Consider the following 22808-nt stretch of genomic DNA (forward strand, 5'->3'; position numbering starts at 1 on the left):
AAAAATTTACGAGAAGAGGGAAAGAGATTTTTTGCAAAGTATAAATCAATAATAAACTGCCACTATTAGGTGATTCGTTTAGGAATGGCAGGAATATATGTGGGTTGATGGAGTAGCAAGTCATTTTGTAAAATGAAATGAAATAAATTTGATTTATTTCATTTCATTTTCTAATAATTTTCTTTTGTTTACTGAGTATCGATATACATTTTACACAATTTTACACAAAATAATAGGATACATAATATCTGATCATTATCAGCATTATCCACACTTTCATGAATTCTACATTCATTAATTGTCAGTGGCTATATTGTCTTATCAATAACATATTCCACATATGCTGGAATTTTGATATAGATCAATCACTTCTTATAATATACAGAAGTATTCATTTTCATTCAGAAATAGATAAATTGAATAAAAATTTTTCTATACCATGAAAAAAACATTCCAACCTCAACTGACATGATACTGCAGAAACAAAAAAAAAACAAGTAACTTTGTTTAGGTGTGGCAGGAATGCATAGACTTTATAAACTAAATTTATAAAGTCTATGTACTATATTTAGCAACAATTATTGTAATTAGAGAGATCTGGAATGACTCATAATAGAAAAACACTCCCCTCCCACAGACATGAAAGCAAAACAGATTGATTGTAGCAACTAACTAAACACATTTGACCCAACATTCTCTTTCAAATTGTTAGTTACAGAAAATAAATATAACAGCTGTTTATAATGCAGTCACTAGATACAGAATGCATACAATTTATGTAAAGCAAAAAGATCAATATGAGAATATATGTATAATTTGAATTCAGTTTGGATTACATTTGAGATATTCACTATCATCCAGATATGCAACAGACCACATCCCAAAGAAATACAATTTTACTGTGGATCTCAAAAATTCTCCCACAAAATATAGTTAAAAAAAAAAACATGAAAACAAAAAAAATTCAACCAAAAATTATAAAAACACAACAGAAATCCAACCAAACAAGCAATATAAATCATGTTGGAGGCTTAATGGATTTTTTACAACACTCAAAAAGAATTAAAATAGAATTTAATACTTCCTATATTTCGTCCTAGTCACCAGGACATCTACGGGGATTACAAAAACAATTAATGTAACATATACACAAATAACAAACAATACTAAGCCCAACCACGTGGGTGACACTAAAGTCCTATCTAGGCAGAGCACCCACTAAGGGCAGTAGTAGGTGGCCTGGAATGTAAGATGGGAACTCTGGTGATGAGTGTTTCCCAAATCTTCGGAAGCTTAATGCAACCGTATTTATTGAGATTTGGATGGTTTTTGAGAGCTGCTGCTGCTTCTAAGAAAAGTCTCTCTTTCTTGAATTTGCTGTGGTGGAACATGGTGGTTTTCTTCCATGATACCCTGTGGGTGGTGTCCAAAACATGGTCAGCCAAGCCTGAATGGCCATAGTTGTGTTTGAAGATGTAAGACTTGTGTTCCTCTAGACGGATGGATGCTGATCTGCCTGTCTGTCCAAAGTATGCCAGCTTACAGGAACAGGGTACTTTGTAAACTCCAGGCAGAGAGAGAGGAGGGAGCTGATCTTTCGTAGAACGGATAAGGGTAGCAAGTTTGCGGTGGGGCTTATATGCTGTGTGTAGGTTGTACTGTTTTAGTATCTTGGCTATTTTTTCGGATGTACCACGGATGTAGGGTATGGTGATGGCATTTTTAAAATCTTGTTGACGAGAAGGACGGGGAATGGGGGAGGAGTTGATTATTTTTTTGATACTGTGATCACTGTAGCCATTGGAGAGGAAAGTGCTGTGTATGTGGTTAAGATTTTAAAAATCTTAAAACCTGGGTGGGCACAACTTCTGCCCACCCACGTTTCCACCACACTCACATCCAGATGGTACTGTAGTTACCTCACCTAAAGAAAAGGCCAACTTACTGGCATCACTCTTCTCTTCCAATTCCTGCACTGATGACCTAGGCAAAGTTCCCTCCACTCCACCATGGCTCCCCAAGAACACGAGCCAGGATTATTATTATTATTATATTGTGACACCTCCAAGGAGTCAAAAGACTCATCTAGGGGAAGGTATCTATTCTACAACTCTGTGTCCATCTTCTACACCAATGCCATCTACTGCTCACCACCACTAGTATTTTTTGTCTGTAAATTGTGTGTGTGTCCTAAAGGCTGATTTTTCTGTATGCGGGATGAAAAACCCACGTTTCCAGGAGAGAAAAACCCTGCTATTTCCTTATGAGATTGGCTAACTCACCTTCAATTGAAAAAATCCACAAAGATTCCTTCCATCATGATGAGAATCAAAATTAGGCCTTTTCCAATGGAAAGGTGCAATGTACCATCGTTCTTCTGACTGTGCTACGTGGCACACATTATGGTGGTGTACTGGCTGTTTTGGTGGGTTGAAATAAGATAAAAGATAGAAAAGCTAGTTCTGAGGTTGCCATGTGGTTCACTAGATATATTCATTCATTAGAGTTTGGTTGGTTTGAGAGTAAGTGGGAATAGCATATTTTATTTAACTACCAAGAGGGTAAGAATACATAAGGTCTTTGTATGTTTATAGCATAGTAATTACTAGAAATTCTGAGCACCATAAGTTTTCATTTTATTGGAATAATGAGGACTTTCTTAATATCAGCAATGTGTTTTAATTACATTAAATACATATACATAATAAAACCACATCCCTAATATGGAGAAGGTCCTCATTATTGATTTCCAAGAAAATGAAAAACCAATTACAGTTAAACCAGTTAAGATCTCTAGCAATAAGAACCAATCAATATGTATAAACAAGCGAAATCATGATAATCTAATCTCACCTGCTTGATAAATTTAAATAAAATAAGATATTCCCCTTACTCTCAAACTAACTAAACTAATATTGCAAACTACATAGCAAGCTCATAACTGGAATGATTGATTTTCATGGCTGATTTTCTTCAAAATTTTGTGAAGTTTTATATTTACCTTCTGACATATCGTTACTTATGTATTTGGTTTTCACTATTCACACAAGCTAATATAATTTTTCAGCTTGTTTTTAAAAAAATTTCATCTAAATATCACCAGCATTCAGGTTTTTTGATTTATGTCTGATTTATTACTCTTTCAAATTAAAAATTTTAAATTAATAAATAACCTATCATTATAACACCTGCTGGTTGGTAAAAATAAAATAGCTTCATTAACATAAAGCATAGCTTTGACTTATTATCTTACATCTAGCAAACTACATAGAACGTGTTTCACAATATTCAAAAAGTCTAGTAAGTATATTGTAAGTAAACTTAATCGTCAAGAAGAAGACTCAAAAGCTTGCAAAACTGGTCAACTTAAGTAAATTAACAGTGCACTGCTGATAAACAAAGTCAAATTATCATAATTCACAAATTGCTAGCCCATCCTATTTGTTTAGCATCCAGGAGGATACTTCTCAAGAAGGTGATAGGATTGGGCACTGAGGCACAAGTACTAGTTAGTTATACACATTTCTGACAAGATACGTAGGGTCCTTCTGGTTACCGTTTCAACCCTTAAATGATCCCGTGGAGAATGACATCAAAAATTATGTGAGTAATGCAGGATGAACAAATGAAAGAGTAAAACTGAATATATCATTGAAAATAAATCGTGTTTAATTCACTGACTGCCAGCACAACAGGTATGATATTCCATGTTTTACTTCAACTGCCTATCAACAATCTACAGTGTAGCTGTTATTCACTTCACATTACATGGCTGATCAATGCAAAAATTATTATTATTATCTGAGATCTCCAGGGAGTCAAGGACTCATTGAGGAAGGCTGTAAATTACCCAACCCAGCTATCATACCTTCTTTTAAATTCATTTACACTACCCGTAAGGGCAAATTATTCCACTCACTCACTGCACTCTAGGAGAAAAACCTAGCTCTTAACCCTTTCTTGACTGAGAACAACCTTAACTTCCATGAATGCTCCCTGTGTTCTCTCCCCGCCTTCCATATAACGAAAAATTTCATCATTTGAAATGCTATAACAGCCAATGAATTTTGTAAAATTCATTCAAAAAAGAAAGTGAATGGGACATAAATCATCTGTAGTATGACAGTGAGCTAGCAGTAGTGGTGTTATTGCTACTCTGTTGAATAGTAACCAGATGTAACCAAACCAGATGTAATTTTACATGATTACAAAAAACAGATTTGTTTTGTAAAATGATGTTGAATATCATCATCAACAAAAATATTGAATATTAATGCAATTAGGCAACAACAACAAAAACTTGACTGAAATTATTCCTATATATTTAATATCATCTGATGACTGATCATACGACAAAAACACATGCAAAATCTTTGCATGTGTTTTTGATGTGTTTTGATGGCTTGTAATATCAAACTTCTACTATACTTGCTTTACAATTACTACTGATTACCATAACATCTTCATAGTCATCATCATCTTCATTTTCATCATCATCTTCATTTTCATCGTCATCTGGATCTGGCAACTCTTCTTCATCTTCTAAATCTGCTAATAGTGTGGTGGCTCGACAGCTTTCTAAAAAGTCTTGCTCACTCTCACTAGATGTAGATGTCAAGCTCATAGTAAGACCCTGACCAAAAGCAACTCCACTGGCAGCAGCTGTAGCAGTAGTACTCACTGATTGGCTTCCTGATAAGGATGAAGAGGTAGTAGTTGCAGTTAAGCTAGGATAACTTTGGGCTGTGCTAAGAGGACCCCCTAAAAGATTTAATAATGTATACAATAATTGAGAAAATAGAAATGTATTGAAATTATTTCTGTGTTAATATTTTTCATTTCATATTTAACAAAGAAAAACGAGCAAAATCTTCAATTTCATCATACCTATCTCAGGGTTCAAAAATTCATGGAAAAATGATACTATTAAAATCTTCTTTATTAGAACTTCTGTGTTAGATTATTTGTATAATGCAGTGAAATAATACCATCATACAAAACATTTGGAAAAGGCACACTTCATTAAAAAAAAAATTTTTTTTTAAATAAAAAACTATGGCAATGATACAAGACAATTATAAAAAGTTACATTTTCCAATAGCATTGTTGTATATTATCATTAATTAGAGCTATTTTGTTCATGTACTATTTTCTGTCATTTAAGCATACTATTTTTCTGACTAATTTTGATGCTAAAACTTTGGTTTAACTTGAAATGGCTTGACAAATTTTATTAAAGATTACAAATTTCATTATCATCAGATGTTCCATCAAACCAAGGCAGACTTAGTATTATAAATCATCAAATTCTTCTTCAACAGCTTAATGGATCATTTAAGATGATTGCTGCCACATCTAGAGTGAGATATTCATCCAGTTGTTTTGAGCTATTTCATTACCAAATCCATCCATCATGCAAAATGTCTTCTGCAGAGTCTTTTCTTGCCAGTTTTATTTGTATGCACTTGTTTTATCAAATGGCCATCTGCCCTCCAAACATGGTGGCCAAGCCACTTAATTCTCTCACAACTTTATAAGGAGTGAGAGAATGTTGGGTCTCTGAAACAGATTTTCTTCATATGTCATTCATTCATAGAGTCCAGTAAAAGATTGTAAATAGGTCTTCTCAATACTTTTGTTTCACATGTAATAAATTTTCTATTATTTCTTTGCTGTGGGCCACGTTGCACAACCGTAAGTTAACAATGGGACCCGTATCAGATATTAAGCTGATAAGAACAGATACTACACTTTGATCTTAGCCAAAAGGCTGAGAAGCGATGGCGGCCATCGGTCGGAAAAAAGGGGGTTGCCGCCAGGGATGACCGCATGTTTGTGGCTTGGTCTGCTTCTGTCAGAAACACCAGGCCTCACCTCCAGAAAATGGTTCTTTCGTTGCTGTGATCAGTAGCAGAAGCGGGTTCGACCCGGGTCCTAACATTCCGCCTGCATGGAAGCCTGTGGCTTCTTTCGTTGCTCTGATCTGTAGATGTGTTAGTGCAATAGAAGCCCTTCTTATTAGAAGCCAACAGATATTACACTACAGCAAAACAAAACAAGGACTATAGAAGTGAAATAGAAGCCCACAGATATTACACTACAGCCAAATAAGAATTTCTTTGAATTTTCTTGATAACATTCTGTATTTTAAAAGCTAGGTTTCTTAATTCTCTCCTCTATCTCTTGATGCATTTCACTATAGCTATGAATATTAACTTCTAGATAATCAAAGTTATCTGCATACTTAAAGATATAATTATCAATAATAAAGTCATATCAGCCCTAATGAGTCCTTGAAATGTACAATATTTAGTCTTTTCCTCATTTGAAAAACTCATAGCTTACTTGATTTAATTCAATTAGATTTAGTTTGTATAATATCCTGAAGAGAGACTCTTCACGGATAACGATGCCATCAACATAAGCTAATAGTATGTTCTTTCCATTCATTTCCATTCTCCTTTGTTTATTTAGGTCTCTAGTGACTTTTTTTTTTCTCCCAATGCTAAGTTGAACAAAGTCGAGAGAGCATCTCCTTGGTCAAGTCCAAATTTTATTTTAAAAGGTGACAAATATTCCTGTAGGAAACATATTTAGCAGAAGGCACAGCAATTACATAATTGTATCATATTTATATATTTCTGTCGTATTTAAACATATAAACTCTCATATGCTTATTTATAGTCCACAAATATTAGTTATAATTCTTTATTAATAAATATTGTGAATATAAAATTTTTCTGACAAATATCAAAGTGTGAAAATATAATCAGTTGTCAACTTTCCCATACAAAAAGCAAACTTTTTTGGAGATAGTCTCCAGCAATGTTGGAGACTATCAGTTTGTAGGGCATAATATGGCTGTATTCCAATTGATGGGGATTTCTTCTTTTTGCTACAGTAGCTTAATAAGTTCAAAATTTTCAATTGAGAGTATTCCTTCAATTTATAGAAGTTCTAGTGTAATTTTATTTTCACCAGGCTGCCATACTTTTCAGTGCATTAATAGCATTCTCCACTTCCATTAGTAGTGGTCCTCACCTGTGGGTTGTTCACCATTTCCTTCTAAACATTGTACCTTAGGTGTAAGGTTCCTATCTGGTAATGGCAATTTGTTTAGTAGTCTTTCAAAATACTGTCAAAATTCCTCAATTTATTTCACTTGTGAAACGAAATCTCCTTGGTTGTCAGTCAGCATCTGAGTATGTGGTTCATATCCTTTTTTAAAAATACCTCACTGCATCTGAAGAACCTTTGAGTTATTTGTTTCATTCTGTGACAAAAAAAAGTCTGCTAGAACCAAAACTAAAAAAAAAAAAAAATTTTAGCTAAGATCTTAAAAGCAAACCAGACAGAATAGGATTACTAATCATTTTAAAGCATTTTGCCAACTCAATTACATATAATTCATGTAAATATTATTGAAATATAGCATTCTTTACTAATAGTGCTAATGTCAAATGAATGACCAGCTTTAGCAATTTCAGTAAAGAACCTGTATTTTAATAACATTCATCCAGCCATATCAAAGTTATGTGCAGACAGACAAAATAAATTTAATAGATGCCTAGTCATTTTTATGATTATAGTAACATTTTCAGTTATCAGCTGCCCAAAATAGGAACCATTTATGATATTGTTTTCATGCATCTACTAACATGAACGAGGAGTTATCACATATCCAGTATACTAAAGTTGGTTTGTAACAGTCTTCAGGATTAGAAACTTTTATGCAGGTGTATGTAAACATCACTTACGCAGCATATATGCAAAATACTTGATCATGTGCATCACCTGTGTTCTAGGCAACTATTTAAGAATGCTGCTGATCAGTAATCAACAATGTTGTTATCAACAGGAAAAACTAAGGATTTTTAGGAGTTTTATAAAAGAGCTTATTGCGGGTGCTTATTATGGCTGGAGGAACCAAGATTTTGAAAACAGCAGAGCTGACTGGTTTATCAAGCAGTGAGATATCTAGATGTTTAATCAGTGGGAAAATATCCACACTGTGGTAGGAACGCACATTCTTTGACTTCTGGATTAAGAGTTTAAAGTTTAAAAAAGGTACCAAAGATGATCTGTCAGAAACAAGATTGCTGTTGTCTAAAAAGGTTTGTATGAACAAACAGAACTTTGTATGTGCAGGAATTGACTGAAGCATTTAATGATGGCTGTTCCCGACCCATATTTCACTGAACTATGTGCAGGGAAAAGAAGCAGATTGGTATTGACATCTGCTTGGTTATACAGAAACGACTGATTTCTGCTAAATTTCTAATTCAGTGGTCAGTATTCATAGTTAAAATTCTATTACAAAGATTTAAAATCTATAATCCATTTGATCCTAAGTCTAGTAAAATTTTATTTGCAAAATACTAATGCAAAATATTCTCTTTAATGACTTATTTTTTGCTTTCCACTAGTAAGGTAGAATACAAAATTGTTCATTATTAAAGTAAAAATACAATAAATATCTTGATATAATATTTTTAATGAATCTTTCTAATCTACACTTTATTTTAATCTGTTCCATGTGCCAAAAAAGTATTACACTTTTTTTACTATTTTAACTGACAAAGTTAGAAATGCAAAATAACACTGTTGTTTATTACACACTGAATTTTTTTTTTTACAATGATACTTTGTCCCAAAACCCATAATAACTGCAGTAACACAATAATAACACGGCAAGTCTTTTAATAAATTATAATAAAGCAACTATTAACAATTTGAAAACAATTTTTTTTTTGTTATTTTCAATAACAATGGGCATTACATAATTTCTAAAAGAACTATACTAAAAAACAGCATTGTAGCTGTAGACTTCATCAGCTTAATATTGTCCTCCCCCATTTCTTTTGCTTAAATTTCATAAATATTATTACAGATGGCATGCATACCTGCTGATATATCTGAATACATTTAACTGGTGCAAAGCATTCACCATAATTTATTTGATATAACTGTTTATGAAGATGGTCATAATTTTATGACAATCCATTAAAATCTCCATCCCAAAAACATATTAAACATAATTTTAGAATTTTTTCCCCATCATTATTACCATATTTCTACCATAGTTATGACAGCTCCTCAATTCTCACAGCTAATCAGTAACTAGATAAAGATATCTACTGTCACTGAAAATGTAAAGCAACATGAATGCAAAATTATACAATGAACAGAATAGCTCATTAAAGATATTACTTTAAAGTCAAGTATTCTTATCTGCATAAAAACAGCTTGCATCATTTTAGAGTGAGGAACTAAAATGCACTAAAACATAAGGTATCAGTATTCTAGCTATTTTGTTGGAGTGTATGCTAAACATACTTAAAGTACGTGTGAGACAGAGAGCAGAGCTGAGTTTTGCATTGCTATGCAGGAAAAAAAAAAAAACCATGCAAATGCCAAGAATGACCAAGTAACTGTTGAGTACAACAGCACACAAAGAAACTCAAAGAAAAGTAAGAAGCAAATTATGAGTATAAATCCAAAGTCTCAGCAACATTTTTGTTACTGGGATTAATTTGTTGTTCATTAGCATGCATTTCTTGCAAATTTTGTTTCAGTAGATTTTGATACTGCACTATTAAAAATAACATAGTCAATAACAAAGGATATTGCTACAGGAACAAAATGTGAATTCAGTGTATAATGCAATGACAGGCATATAGCAAGGATAGGCAAATACTACTATGTATTGCAGATAAGTTAAATCCAACCAAAATAGAAATCTATAATGGTGCTGGCAGATTTCTATTCAGGAGTAATTGTAGGAAATGGATAGAAAGTCTGGTGTGAGACAGATTAAAAAGAAAAATATACGTTTGGGTGTTGCTACAAGACAGATAAACCTTAAGGATACAAGAAACTATCATTACTGATAATTGCAACTATGGAGATATAGATAGGAGTTATATAGAAGTTATAGAATTACCGTGGGATGACTACCTTTGACTGCCAATTTGTTTCAGGTGTGTCGTGTTCTGGTTCAAGTGTTGGGAGAGGCTAGTGAAACCATGATCCAGAAGTGGGTTCACAACACTGGTATTATCTTTGATGAACAGCACAGATCTGCTAAAGGGAGGTCATGTTTTACTTATTATTATTATTGCACTGGCACCTCAATGGAGTCCTAACACTTATTGTGGTGACCCAAACTATGAACACAATACCCATAATCAGGGCTGTACATATGCAAACTATGCCAATTTAAGGGGCCAAAAAAAATAATAATAATAATAAATAATGACAATCCTGGAGAACTCTAGCACCTTGGGCCCCACCCACCTCAGGAAAAGTATAAGTACAGTCTGCTTATCATACCTCTCCTTGAAACCATTACCAGATGAGCACCCACAACTAACACAGGCAACCCATTCCATTCAATTCATTCACCACTCTCAAAATTAAAAATATAGTCCTCACATCCTTGCTAACCACATTCTTTCCTAAATTCCAGGGATGACATTTCATTCCGCCCTTAATAGCCAAATGCTGAAATATTTTGATTGCATCAATGCTATAAAATCCTTCAAGTAACTGAAATGGTTTCTTAAATGGTTTTTATCATATACTTTTTGCCTATTAACCAATTTCTGCAATTCAATGGAATTGCAGAAGTTGGTTAATAGGTTCTGCAAAAATTCTGCAACTCTTGCAATCCAGTTTTCTGGATTGCAAGATTATCTTCAGAGGGAGCATTCCACAAGCCACTCACATCCAGAGATAAGTGACCATATTGGTCACTTACCTCTGGATCCACCACTTCCTCATCCACAAAAAATTCAGGTGACATGACCAGACCTGAGCAGAGTAATGTGGTTGTATCAAGGATTTGTAAAGAGGAATGATAACTCCCTTATTTCTGCTTGTTAGTATTCTTCAATAAAGAAGTAATCCAGTAAACTACCCTGGCTAATTTAGCAACACGCCCTCTAAACTTGAGCTGTTCGTCGACTACTATTCCCAGATCCCTGGTTTCATCAATTTTCCGAAGTACAGTTCCCTCAATATGGTACATAGCTTGTAATCTTTTTATCCTAAAATGCATAACTTTACACTTTTCCACAATAAATTGACATGCATTAGGTTTTGCCCATACTGACAGCCTAATCAAAAACATCCTGCAAGCTCTGTACATCACCTTCATTAGACTATTACCTTATCCAACTTTTCATCATGAGCAAACAACTGAATATACCCCTTCAAATTATTTACAATATCATTTTTATATACAATAAAACAGCAGTGGTCCAAGCACAGAGCCCTGTGACACAATACTAGTCACCTGCCTTCTGGATTCTGCTCCTCCATATACTATTTTTTGGTATCAGTCCATGACTGATATTTATCATCTTTGGTATTCATCATGAGCAAACAACTGAATATACCCCTTCAAATTATTTACAATATCATTTTTATATACAATAAAACAGCAGTGGTCCAAGCACAGAGCCCTGTGACACAATACTAGTCACCTGCCTTCTGGATTCTGCTCCTCCATATACTATTTTTTGGTATCAGTCCATGACTGATATTTATCATATCTTTGGTATTCATCATGAGCAAACAACTGAATATACCCCTTCAAATTATTTACAATATCATTTTTATATACAATAAAACAGCAGTGGTCCAAGCACAGAGCCCTGTGACACAATACTAGTCACCTGCCTTCTGGATTCTGCTCCTCCATATACTATTTTTTGGTATCAGTCCATGACCCACCCCTTTAACCCATATCAACAGTACTCAACTAGCACTCAATGCTAGTTTTATTACTAATCTGCTGATGAAAATCTTCCACATTATGATACTGTTAACTGGGTGCAATCTTGGCACTCGCAGCAATATTTTATATTTTGTCATATTGGCCTTGATCTCGGACCAGATTAAGTCAAAAGAACTGCCATCATCGACAGTACCTCATCTCCTCTCCTGACTACTCTATATTTCCTGAAAATACTAAATCAATCACAATCTATACCAGTAACTATGTCATCTGCTGTTAGACAAGTCTCACTAGTAAACAACATATTACACAATAACCACAATAATTAACTTTAATGAAACAAAAGTTCAGATATTTTGTTCTGAAAATAACACTACATCATCAGTGCGTACAAACAAGCAAATCAAAGAAAGGAATACAAAGTACATACAACAGTCAGTGGTTTACTAATTAAAAACTGTTGCTGCACACTAGAAATTAATATTAATAAATAATATTATTAAAAACTATTTTTGATGGTTACATAAAATGAGACACTCCTAAACTTTTGGGAGAGAGAGAGAATTGTTCTGATTCAGATTTGGCCAATGTAAAAGGACTTCACAACTTTCTTTGAAAAGGTGTTCATATTTAAAACTGCTTCGATGGAGAAGCCGAGCTTCATTCCACCGGATACTGTGTTTAGTTTCAATGCTATGTTGTGCCAGACCAGACTTTTGATGTTTCCTGTATTCAATATAATACTGATGTTCATTAATTAAGTTGAGCAGACAGGACGTTTCCACAGAACGGCTTGTCTGTCCAAAGTATGTCAGATTGCATTCACAAGATATCTGGTAAATGCCAGCTAATGACAGAGGTGACGGTTTGTGTTTTGTAGATGGCAACAGATGAGAAATTTTGTTGATAGGAAAATATGTGAGAATAAGGTAATATGTCTTCAAAATTCTACCAATCAGTTCAGAGATACCAGAAATATAAGGGATTGGAATCCTGTGGTTCATTGAAGAATCCTGAGGTGTTGGAACATAGAAGTCAATTATCTGCTGGATTTGATTATGGTTAATAACCATTAAATTCCATTAAAGTTTTGACAGTGAAAACTTGTTGTAAGCTTGAGGAAGAGGAGCACGCATTATGTGCTCTATTAATTAAAGACTTGATAACACCAATTTTTTGAGAGGTGTGATGAACAGACTTTTGATGAACGTATCTGCCAGTAAAGGTATGTTTTCGATAAACACTAGTTGATAAATTACAGAGGCTGTGTGCGTAAGAAGGATGTCCAAGAATCGTATACTACCAGATTGAATGTGTGGAGGAAGGCTATTGATCCACTGTAGGAAGTGGTAAATTCATTTTCAGAATGAGGCCAAACAACAAGAGTATCATCAACATAACAAAACCAATGAGAGGGTTGGGAATGAATGGATGAGAACAAGGTATCTTCCGGATGGTTCAAAAAGTAGTTTGCCAAAGGTGGAGACAGGGGGCTACCCATGTCAGCGCCTTCAATTTGTCAATAGATCTTGTTTTTCCAGCTGAAATATCCTGATTCTATAACACATTCAAAAATTCTCACAATATCAGGAGAGTAATCATCATATAGCAAATTAACTGTATCAGATAACGGAATGTTGGTAAAGAGGGAAAGAAACGATGTCAAAGCTAACAAATACGAATCTTGTATTTGAATATCCCTGATTTTCTCAAGAAAATGTGTAGAATTCGAAGAAGTATCACCTTATTTCCACATATTTTGCCATTAACAAAATTTCTCATCTGTTGCCATCTACAAAAGACAAACTGTCACCTCTATCATTAGTTGGCATTTATGTGAATGTCTTTGGGTTTAAGATCTTATAATCTCACACTTAATATATAGTCTAACTGGTGCAGCTGTTAAACTCTATAGTCTAACAAATAAATTTGTTAGACTATAGAGTGCGAGAAATAAGATATAGTAGAAATAAATAAATGGTGGCAGTTAAGAGTTAAGGCAGCTGATCACTCACGATAATTAAGTAAAGAGAAAGCAAAGACAAAGCAGGGTAGTGGAAGTGTGAAAAATAGAATATAGAATGTAATATAACAAAATGGTGCAGTCTTAATTATTACAAATGGCACAGTCTACTACGTTCCTACAACATCTTCCCTCATGCAATACTTCTCACCTATCAGGTAATTGATTCCAGCCCAATTATTTCATCAATTCTTTCACCTTCCCTTTCTGCATTCTGACAGCATTATGAATATTATTAATTTTCACACCAGGGAAACAAGATTTTGTAGTGCTTATTTGAAGTACCCCCCCCCCCCCATCACACAATCATTTTAAATATCTGATTCACTCTTTCTCTCATTTATTCTTACAAGTTTCTTTTTTGGCTTCAGACCTCTTGCTGTTTTTGCAGCCTTTCAAATCTTGCTTTTTGTCCTTTGAAGGACTACATGCAAGTGAGCTATTTCTTTATTTGGGTTTTCTACGTTATCCTGAACTTCTGCCGCCACAACTTTTGCATACATTATCTTACTGCTAATTTCAATTATCCCATTTATATTCTCTTTCCCATTTCTTTCACCATTATTTAACCTCGAACTCCATTCATTCCAATACACTCGGTTTTTTTCACTACTCCATTCTCTTCCACTACTTCATTCTAACAACTCTGACAACACTCGCATTTCTGGCTCATACTCTCTCTCTCTCTCTCTCTCTCTCTCTCTCTCTCTCCAATGCCACTCTCATACCACAATCCATTTTCTCTTGGCAATGAATACACAGCACACATGCTAGATGTCGCAAAATTCCCATGTCAAACCTCCTGCACGACGATGGTCTTGGCTGCCATTGTTCTTGTTTACATCGGAACAATGAATAATTATGATCATGCTGTCTATCCAGTATGTACCACCTGGCATAGTAATCTACTTATTATATTTAGTAATCTTACTTATTACAATAAGTAAGATTACTAAATCAGATAATCAGTTTACAGCAGCAGGGACTGAGTAAGATGGATACAAAGTAATATACTTAGATTTTGAACGCTTTTAATAGATTATCACATGATAGGTTGATAGTTTAAACTAGAGTGGATGGGGTTGAATACTAGACTAGGCTATTGAATTGGGGATTGGCTATCTGATGGGTCTCAGTAAGTTGTGTATGGGGGGACAATATCCCAGAAGAAGTAAGTCACTAGTGGTGTGCCTCAGGGGATTGATTTAGGGCCTTTGCTATTAAACTTGAATGTTACTAATATGGGGGTAGATCTAAATGGGGGATATTCAGTTGCATTACTTGCAAATGACGCAAAGATGGAAAGAACTATCACGAGTAGAGCAGATGCTGTGGCCTTACGAGAAGACTTGAATAGGCTGAGTGAACGGGCATGAGAGTGGGGGATGACGTTTCAATGTTGAATTTGCTCCTGTTTGGGATATATGTTGGAGGTGGAAGTAATAAGAGATCTTGGGATGATGATGGATAAAAATTTTAAATTTAGAGGGCACATTACCAAAGTGTGAGGGAAAGCAACACGAATTCTAGCAATGATACAGAGGATATCGCATGCATATGTAGTCTAATGAAGGCCACATATAGACTACTATGCACAAATATGGTTTTCAAAAGGATGAAGCAATAGTGGAAAGAGTCCATGGGAGACTGATTAACATGGTTTCTGGTCTGTGAAATGTTCAGTATGAAGAAAGGTTGAGAAGATGCAATTTGCAGTCTAGTGGATAGGAGGAAGGAGGGGGGTGATATGATAGAGGCACAAGTTGGCAAAGGGTTATTATATGATTAACATTGAAGAGATTTTTTTTTTTTAAATGGTGGGAGATGGGGGAGAACAAGAAGTCATCCCTGGCTGTATAAGCAGGGCATGAGCAAGGGAGTGAGAACTAGGTTTTCTGCATGGGGAGTTATGAATAATTGAAATGCATTTCCTGAGAGTGTCGTATCTGCATAGAGAATTTGAATATATTTAAGGCACGGTATGGTGAGCTGCGTATATGACAAAGGGACCTCCCTGGATGATGATAATAATAATAAAAAGAAGAAATTATCATTCATAATCCTTAGTGAATTTTGATGGTAGGAAAGCGTCAGATTCACTAGAAGTAGATGAGTCATTAAGTGATGAATTCAGTCAAGTATACTTTCCAGTCAACCCCTTTAGCTTTCTTTATGCCAAAAAAAGGTAAAAAGAATGCAGAGGTGGATGAATTGGAGATATTAAATTGCAAGAGCATTTGAACACTGCAGTAGGAATGAATTGGATATCAGCACTGATACTGAAATAATTTGCAAAAGAATTAGCAAAGCTTTACACTTGGTTGTTCAACATGCATCTCAGCACATGTGTAATTCCTAATGAGAACAAGGAGAATAAGATAATTCCATCATAGATGGAAGGAGCTAAGAATGGTATTGCAAATTATGGACCAACCACTAACTAGTAGCTAGACACTTAGGAGTGAGTGCATAGAGAATTGAAGTTTAGTGGCTATTGTGCTAAGGTAGTTAAGGCATCGTATCAGATAACTATGAAAATGAATAACACTAACTTGTAAGAAAAAAGAAATTATTCTTCCACTTTGCAAGACTTTGATCAGATCACAACTGGACTCTACTCAGATATGGTCAAGTTAGTATGGGGATTTTATAGCATGGATACAAGTAAGATTTTGAAGATTACGACAGGTGCGATAAAACATTGGGTCATCTGGAAACTGATGATGATGTGGTCAGGCCCAGTTTCTTTTCATGGCATATGATGAGCATGTGGAATGGGCTACCAATAGATATGTATTTCCTTTGCTTAACGAATTCAGAAAGAGAGAGACAGAGAGATGATAGATATTAAGGCATGAGTGACTAAACTGGAGTCGCCCTATGGATCCTTGGACTCCCCGAAGGAGTGATAAAAGATAAAATATAAATAAAATATTAATCAACCAATAAGGTTAATCTAAGGCAGATTTTAAAAAAGTCTAAAAAAAGAGGGAATTGTGCCTATGAAAGTTGTATACCTAAGTGAATATTAGCTGGATGAGCTAAGGCCTATATAACTGGAAACCGTGGTCTAGACACTAAATGGGGCTTAAAATACGTGAAACTTGTATAATAAAGCATATATTACCATGGGTGAGCTACGACTAGTATAGATGGAAATTCTGCTTTAGATACTCAATCTGAAAATTTTTCAAGCCACTTTAGGCCACCAGTAAAAAGACTAGTGTTCATGAACTAGGCCATGATATTCTTTTCTGCCCAAACACCATGTGAAGAATGAGGTTCAAACAGCTTGTTGGTTGTTAGAAGAACATGCTATCTATCCCCTCCAAACCAAGTAGACTAAAGATTTGTCAGAAGTTACATTCCAACTCATAGCCAAAGAACTAGACTGTGGTTTTCTGGGACTGCACTTATGGAAGATGAAGAAAGAGTTGGAAAATAAGCTTTAGAAAGCAGGAGAAAAAAAAAAGGGGGGGGGGGATTAAAGACAATAAATAATACTGCTAATTTTAAAAAAATGTTGAGCAGAAGATAGTCATGAAATATCAACTGTTTCAGTCATAATATCAGATACATCAATGTGATTAGAAATAAAACAGTTTATCAAAGCCTGAAAACTATACACTAAAGTGGCATTGAATTAGGGATAGCTACCTAGTAGCATGTTGGATCCCCTCTGGCCCTGATAACAGCTGCCACACAAAGGGAGAAGGGCTTCCTCCACAAGCTTGCAAAAATGTTTCACAGATATGGCAATCCATGCATCATCCAGAGCTGCCCACAATTCACTCAAGTTCAACAGTAATGGGACATGGGCTAAAACTCTGCTCAGTGGCATCCCAAAGATTTTCAATAGGATTTAAATCAGGGCTTCTAGACAGCCACTTCATTATTTCAAAGTCAATAGAATGCTCCTGGAATTAAGCCTACCTGGACCTGTGAGATGAACAGTTGTCTTTCTGGTAGATGACATCTCCACTGGAATCTACTATGGGTGTAAATGGTCGGCCACGAGTGCCAGGTACTGGGATGCATTGAGTCATTGGAACACATACCAAAGGTTGCAAAGATGTCCAACTGAAGACACCCAGATCATCACTGAGCCATCACCAGCTTATACAGTTCTGCCCTGACATGCAGGACCTGTGGCTTCATGGGGTTGGCACCATATCCTCAGTCTCCCATCGGGGCTATGAAGTTTAAATCACAATTCATAACTCCAGGCTACACATTGCAGTTTTCAATTGTCCAGTTTCAATGTTCTTTAGCCCAGCCAAGGCATTCAGCCAGGCATCGTGCTGTTAGAAGTGGAACTCTTGTAGGTCAGCGACTCCTGAAGCTGAGACGGTGAAGTGAATCTTGCACTGACTTTCCAGTTGGAATCTTTGCTCAGATGGGAGGTGATTTGAATAATACCTGCTCCCCTTTTTATCCATATGATGCAAGTCAGGCAGCAAAGCCCAGGATCATTCGAGGCTGGTTGCCCTTTGCAGTTTGTCCAGGTGTTTGTTTTTTGCCACAATTTTCATACTCTCGGAACACTCTTGAAGCTGACATACAAGAAAATCCAAGTTCATCAACAATTTCAGACATCGCATGACCCATTCATTGCATACCTATGATCTACCCTCTGTCAAATGCATCTAAATCCCATGCCTTTCCCATTATGCTTCTTGCGATAAATGCTTGGGGTGGCCAAAACTGACAGCTAAGTATAACCACAGTTTCGGCCACACATATATGCATATGTGGGAGTTACGACAGAATTGCATATATATGAGTAACAATGAAAATTAAGAGTTAACAGATGGTAACAGCAGAAGCACATTAAAAATGAAGGCATTAAGAAAAATCTCATGTTATTAATTGTCAAAAATGTATACAGAAGACTAATCTGGGATGGTACATGGTCAATTAAGCAAAACTGGGAGATGAAAGATTAAAGAAACAGCTGTTGAAGAAAACAATTTTTGTAAGAAAAAGGCCTGGGTGGAAAAACCAAGATATAGATAAGTTGAGTATTAGGAGTGCTTTAGAAGATCAAAATATAAGTGCTCATAAAATGAGAACTGAAATATAATAGATAAAATTCTGAAGAAAGCAGGTCATAGCAAATTCATTATGAACTATATTAGAAACTTCCATATCTAGTACCTGTTGAAAGTACACAAGAAAATGATGTGCTGATGAAATCAGAATGTTCAAATCACCACATTTTGTAATCAATCTTGTAAACTCATCATTAAAATGACTTCATTCCCCTCAATATCCAGATTAACCCCCTCCCCATACCAAGCATGACATACTTAGGAATATTCTATCAAGAAGGAGTATATGTAGAACTACAAGACAGGTGGTTATGACAAGCTTAGGAATTAGCTCGAAGCATAAAACCCTGCACAGGAATGTTGTAAGTAGTACATGGAAGATAGTTATAGTTAAGGGATATCTAGAGAAAGTGGTATTAAATAGTAAATGTAAAGTAAAGAGGTTAACAAGGAAGGAATTAGAGGGTGAGTAATATCATAAAGCATGAACTGCAAAAAAGAAAATGATGTGGAAGGTATATAAGGAGAAAGGTGACCAGCAAACTCAAACAGTACAAGGATCAGGCAAGCAAGGCAAAATCAGATTATAAGAAGCTACCTGAGAAGGCCAAAGGCAACGCCAAAGAGTTATTTCGCTATGTGGCAAGTAAGAGAAAGAATGACTTTAATGAGGCTGATAGTCACAAAATAACAGAAGTAGATAATATAGTTGAGTTACTGAGTAATGTTAATGCTGTGATATATGTGACAAACACTTATGTGGGAACAGAGGTAGATGAATTGAAGGTTCTTAGAATATTGCAAAATTCCAGTGTAAATACAGCTGTGGAATTAGATGGAAAAAAAAAAAATCAAGAATGGGTGGATAAGAATATGATACTCAATACCCTTCACATAACTCTGTGAAGGGTTAGTCATGCCTCAGTAATTTACTAACTTTTTTATAATTAGAGGGAAAGCTGCGTTGGATAAATCAAATAGTTGCATGATTCTGCTGGATTTTGTAAAGGCAAAATACGACCAAATACCACATGGAACTCTACTACACAAATTAGAATAAATGGGGAATGGATATGACATTGGTTATGTAGATAACAGAGTGGATGCTGGACAGATATCAAAAAAGTGGTATACGGGCAGAATCCAGGCGAAAGCTGGCGACTAGTGGTGTGCTGCAAGGTTCAGCGTTAGGATCACCTGTTTAATTTATACATAACGGATATAGGGAATAACCTGAAAAGAAATATTCAGTTCTTTGCTGATAATGTAAAGTTAGATAAAATGATAATGAAGCAAGGTGGTGTGGAGAGCTTACAGGAGGATTTAAATTGGCTTCAGTATGGGAAAAAGATAATGGCATGAGTTTAATGTGGAGAAATGTAAAGGTATGCATTTTGGGATAAAAAGATTATAAACTGTGTACTACAATGATGGAACTGTATTCCAGGAAACGGATAAAGATTTAGATTTAGGGATGGTGGCAGACAGAGAATTGAGGTTTAGAGGACATAATACTCTGGTTTTTAAGGTAGCTCATAAGATTACTTGGCTGGAAACACACTAACATGTAGAGATAAGAAAGTTGCTATTCCTCTTTATAAGGCCTTCATATGTCAACATCCAGATTACTGTGCTCAGGTTTAGTCACCTGGGTTTCTTGTAGATGAGGAAGTGATGGAGAGAATTCAGAGGTGAGTAACCAAGATAGTGTGAGTGGTCTGTGGAACGCTCCCAATGAGAATAGATTGAGGGTGTGGGGGCTGCAGAAGCTATGCAAAAAAAAAAAAAAAAGGAGAGTATATGATAGAAAGTTACTTAAAGGATTTTATAGAGATGCAATACTCCATAGTGGGCAGCATGGCTTCATAAAGGGTAGGTCCTGTCTTAGTAACTCATTCACATTTTATAATGAAGTGACAGCAGAACTGGATAAAGTTAATGACGACACCATGATACTGCTTGACTTTTGCAAGGCATTTGACAGAATACCACATGGAAAACGATTACAAAAACTGGAGAGGATGGGAATGAATATCAAGCTAGTAGCATGGATAGGGGGATGGCTGATGGACAGACACCAGAGAGTAGTATATGGTGAAGTGGAGTCTAGAAGAATGATGGTGACTATTGGAGTATCTCAGGGTTCTGTGCTAGGGCCACTACTCTTTAATTTGTATATCAATGACATTGGGAAAGATTTAAGAGGAGATATTCAGTTGTTTGTTGATGATGCAAAAGTGAGGAGAGCAATAGTTGATGAAAAGGTTGTATATGGTCCATCTTATTGATGGTATTGGTTTGCAGGAAATTGATGAGACCAAGGAGTTGGGATAATGGTGGACAAAGAATTAAAATTCAGAGGGCATATTGCAAAAGTTGATAAAATAGCTCAATGAATTATTGGATGTTGAAAAACATGCTAACAAGTAAAGATAAGGAAGTTATTATCCCTCCTTATAAGGCTGTAATTCAGTCACATCTTGACTACTACACACAGATTTGGTCACCTGGGTTTTTTGGGGAATAATAGAACTGATGCACACCACCAGTACATGACATGTGGTAAGACGAGTATTAGATTGTTCACACGTAGTAAGTCACTAGGCCTCGATAGATAAAAATGTTCAACCAGGAGGTGGTTGAAAAAATTCAGAGACGAGTGACCAAGATGGTGACAGGTCTGTGGAACACTCCCTATGAGGATAGGTTGAAGATTTTGGACAAAGTTTAGTTGATAGGCAGAAAAGAGGGGACATGATAGAAACTTTTAAGATATTAAAGGGGTTTTATAAAATTGATGCAAGTGAAATTTTTCAATATATGACAAATAGTGAGAGAAGGGCCATCCATATCCATGGAAGTTCTGTAAGAGTGTGGTGTGCAAATCAGGGCGTTGGAACAAAACAGTGTAAGAACGCTTCTTTGACATATCTAATATTTGAAAAACACTCGGGTGATATAAAAACACCAAATAAAATTATCAACATCGAGATTATTGATTAGTGATAGAATTAAAATATCTAATACACATTAGATTCAAATTATTTTATTTTTTCACTCGAGAAAATCAAAACCCACAAAATCGCACCACGGGCCACAAGTGCTTTGGACAGCCTTGATCTATGTGCATTAAATAGACAGCATGATCAAGTGTAAATTTGCTAAGGAGGAATACAATTATGTTCAGTGTAGATAATCTTGTTACTATGCCAACAACTTGCATTCTCTTTCACATGCATGGTATGTGCGTAATACTGAACTTCCCAACATGAGGAAACTAGTAGGATGCTTAGGAAAAGACCATTTTTAAGGCATAGTTAAGAGACAACCATTTCCATTGAAGTAATATCAATTTATTTGTTTTAACATAAAGATTTTGACTAGGCAATATGTGAAATGAACCCAATAGTTATTCATATACCCTGATAATGGACAGTATCAACCACTGCAATCACCTTGCAAACCACAGACTTATGACTCACAATCAAGATTTAAATGAATAAGTGCACTATAAACAAAGTAAGGAACATCAATCAGCAGACCATTCTGTACAAGAGAGTGCAAAGGTATTCAGTGCTTTCTTCCACTCTTTTCAGTTGAATAATATGTGCAAGAATGTAAGCTTTTGTCAAAAATATGTCAGAAGAACCTAGCTTCTGTTGCTCCTTGGATAATAGTTTGCTCTATCCTTAGGTATTTGAGTAAAAGAGTGTTTATTGACAGAAGTGTGTACAGTCACATTTTCTCCCCTCCCTCCTGCTGAAAATCTGAAACTATCACTAAGCGCCCATGAAGAGATATAATGAATTGTATGGTGAAGTTGCATTTCAGTGAACCTTGGGTTATGAGAATATCAGAAAATCATTAATTAATCAACAGAGAAATGTCTACTAGTGGAGGAAGTGGTTCAGTGATGCAGTATACTCTGCTGGCAAAGAGTGTCTCATTTAAGACATAGTCTACAGGAACACCCTTTTCTTAGGAATATACCTGT

At 35.4% G+C, this 22808-nt stretch overlaps 1 protein-coding gene and 1 pseudogene across 9 annotated transcripts in view; both read right to left on the reverse strand.

Annotated features, from left to right (window-relative positions):
- The window catches only part of Ufd4 (ubiquitin fusion-degradation 4-like), an 831523-nt gene that overhangs the window by 236344 nt on the left and 572371 nt on the right, over nucleotides 1-22808 (reverse strand). For all 9 annotated transcript variants that reach the window (XM_090399614.1, XM_090399612.1, XM_090399618.1 and 6 more), the window contains one exon: nucleotides 4454-4761. In XM_090399614.1, the coding sequence (XP_090255740.1) occupies nucleotides 4454-4761 (308 nt within the window). The remainder of the gene's footprint in view (nucleotides 1-4453; nucleotides 4762-22808) is intronic.
- On the reverse strand, nucleotides 5634-5782 carry LOC150102311 (U2 spliceosomal RNA; annotated as a pseudogene).

This window comes from Typopeltis vanoorti, chromosome 10 (genome assembly GCF_054136105.1).
Source record: "Typopeltis vanoorti isolate ZY-2024b chromosome 10, IOZ_Tvanoo_1.0, whole genome shotgun sequence".
Classification (NCBI taxonomy): domain Eukaryota; kingdom Metazoa; phylum Arthropoda; class Arachnida; order Uropygi; family Thelyphonidae; genus Typopeltis; species Typopeltis vanoorti.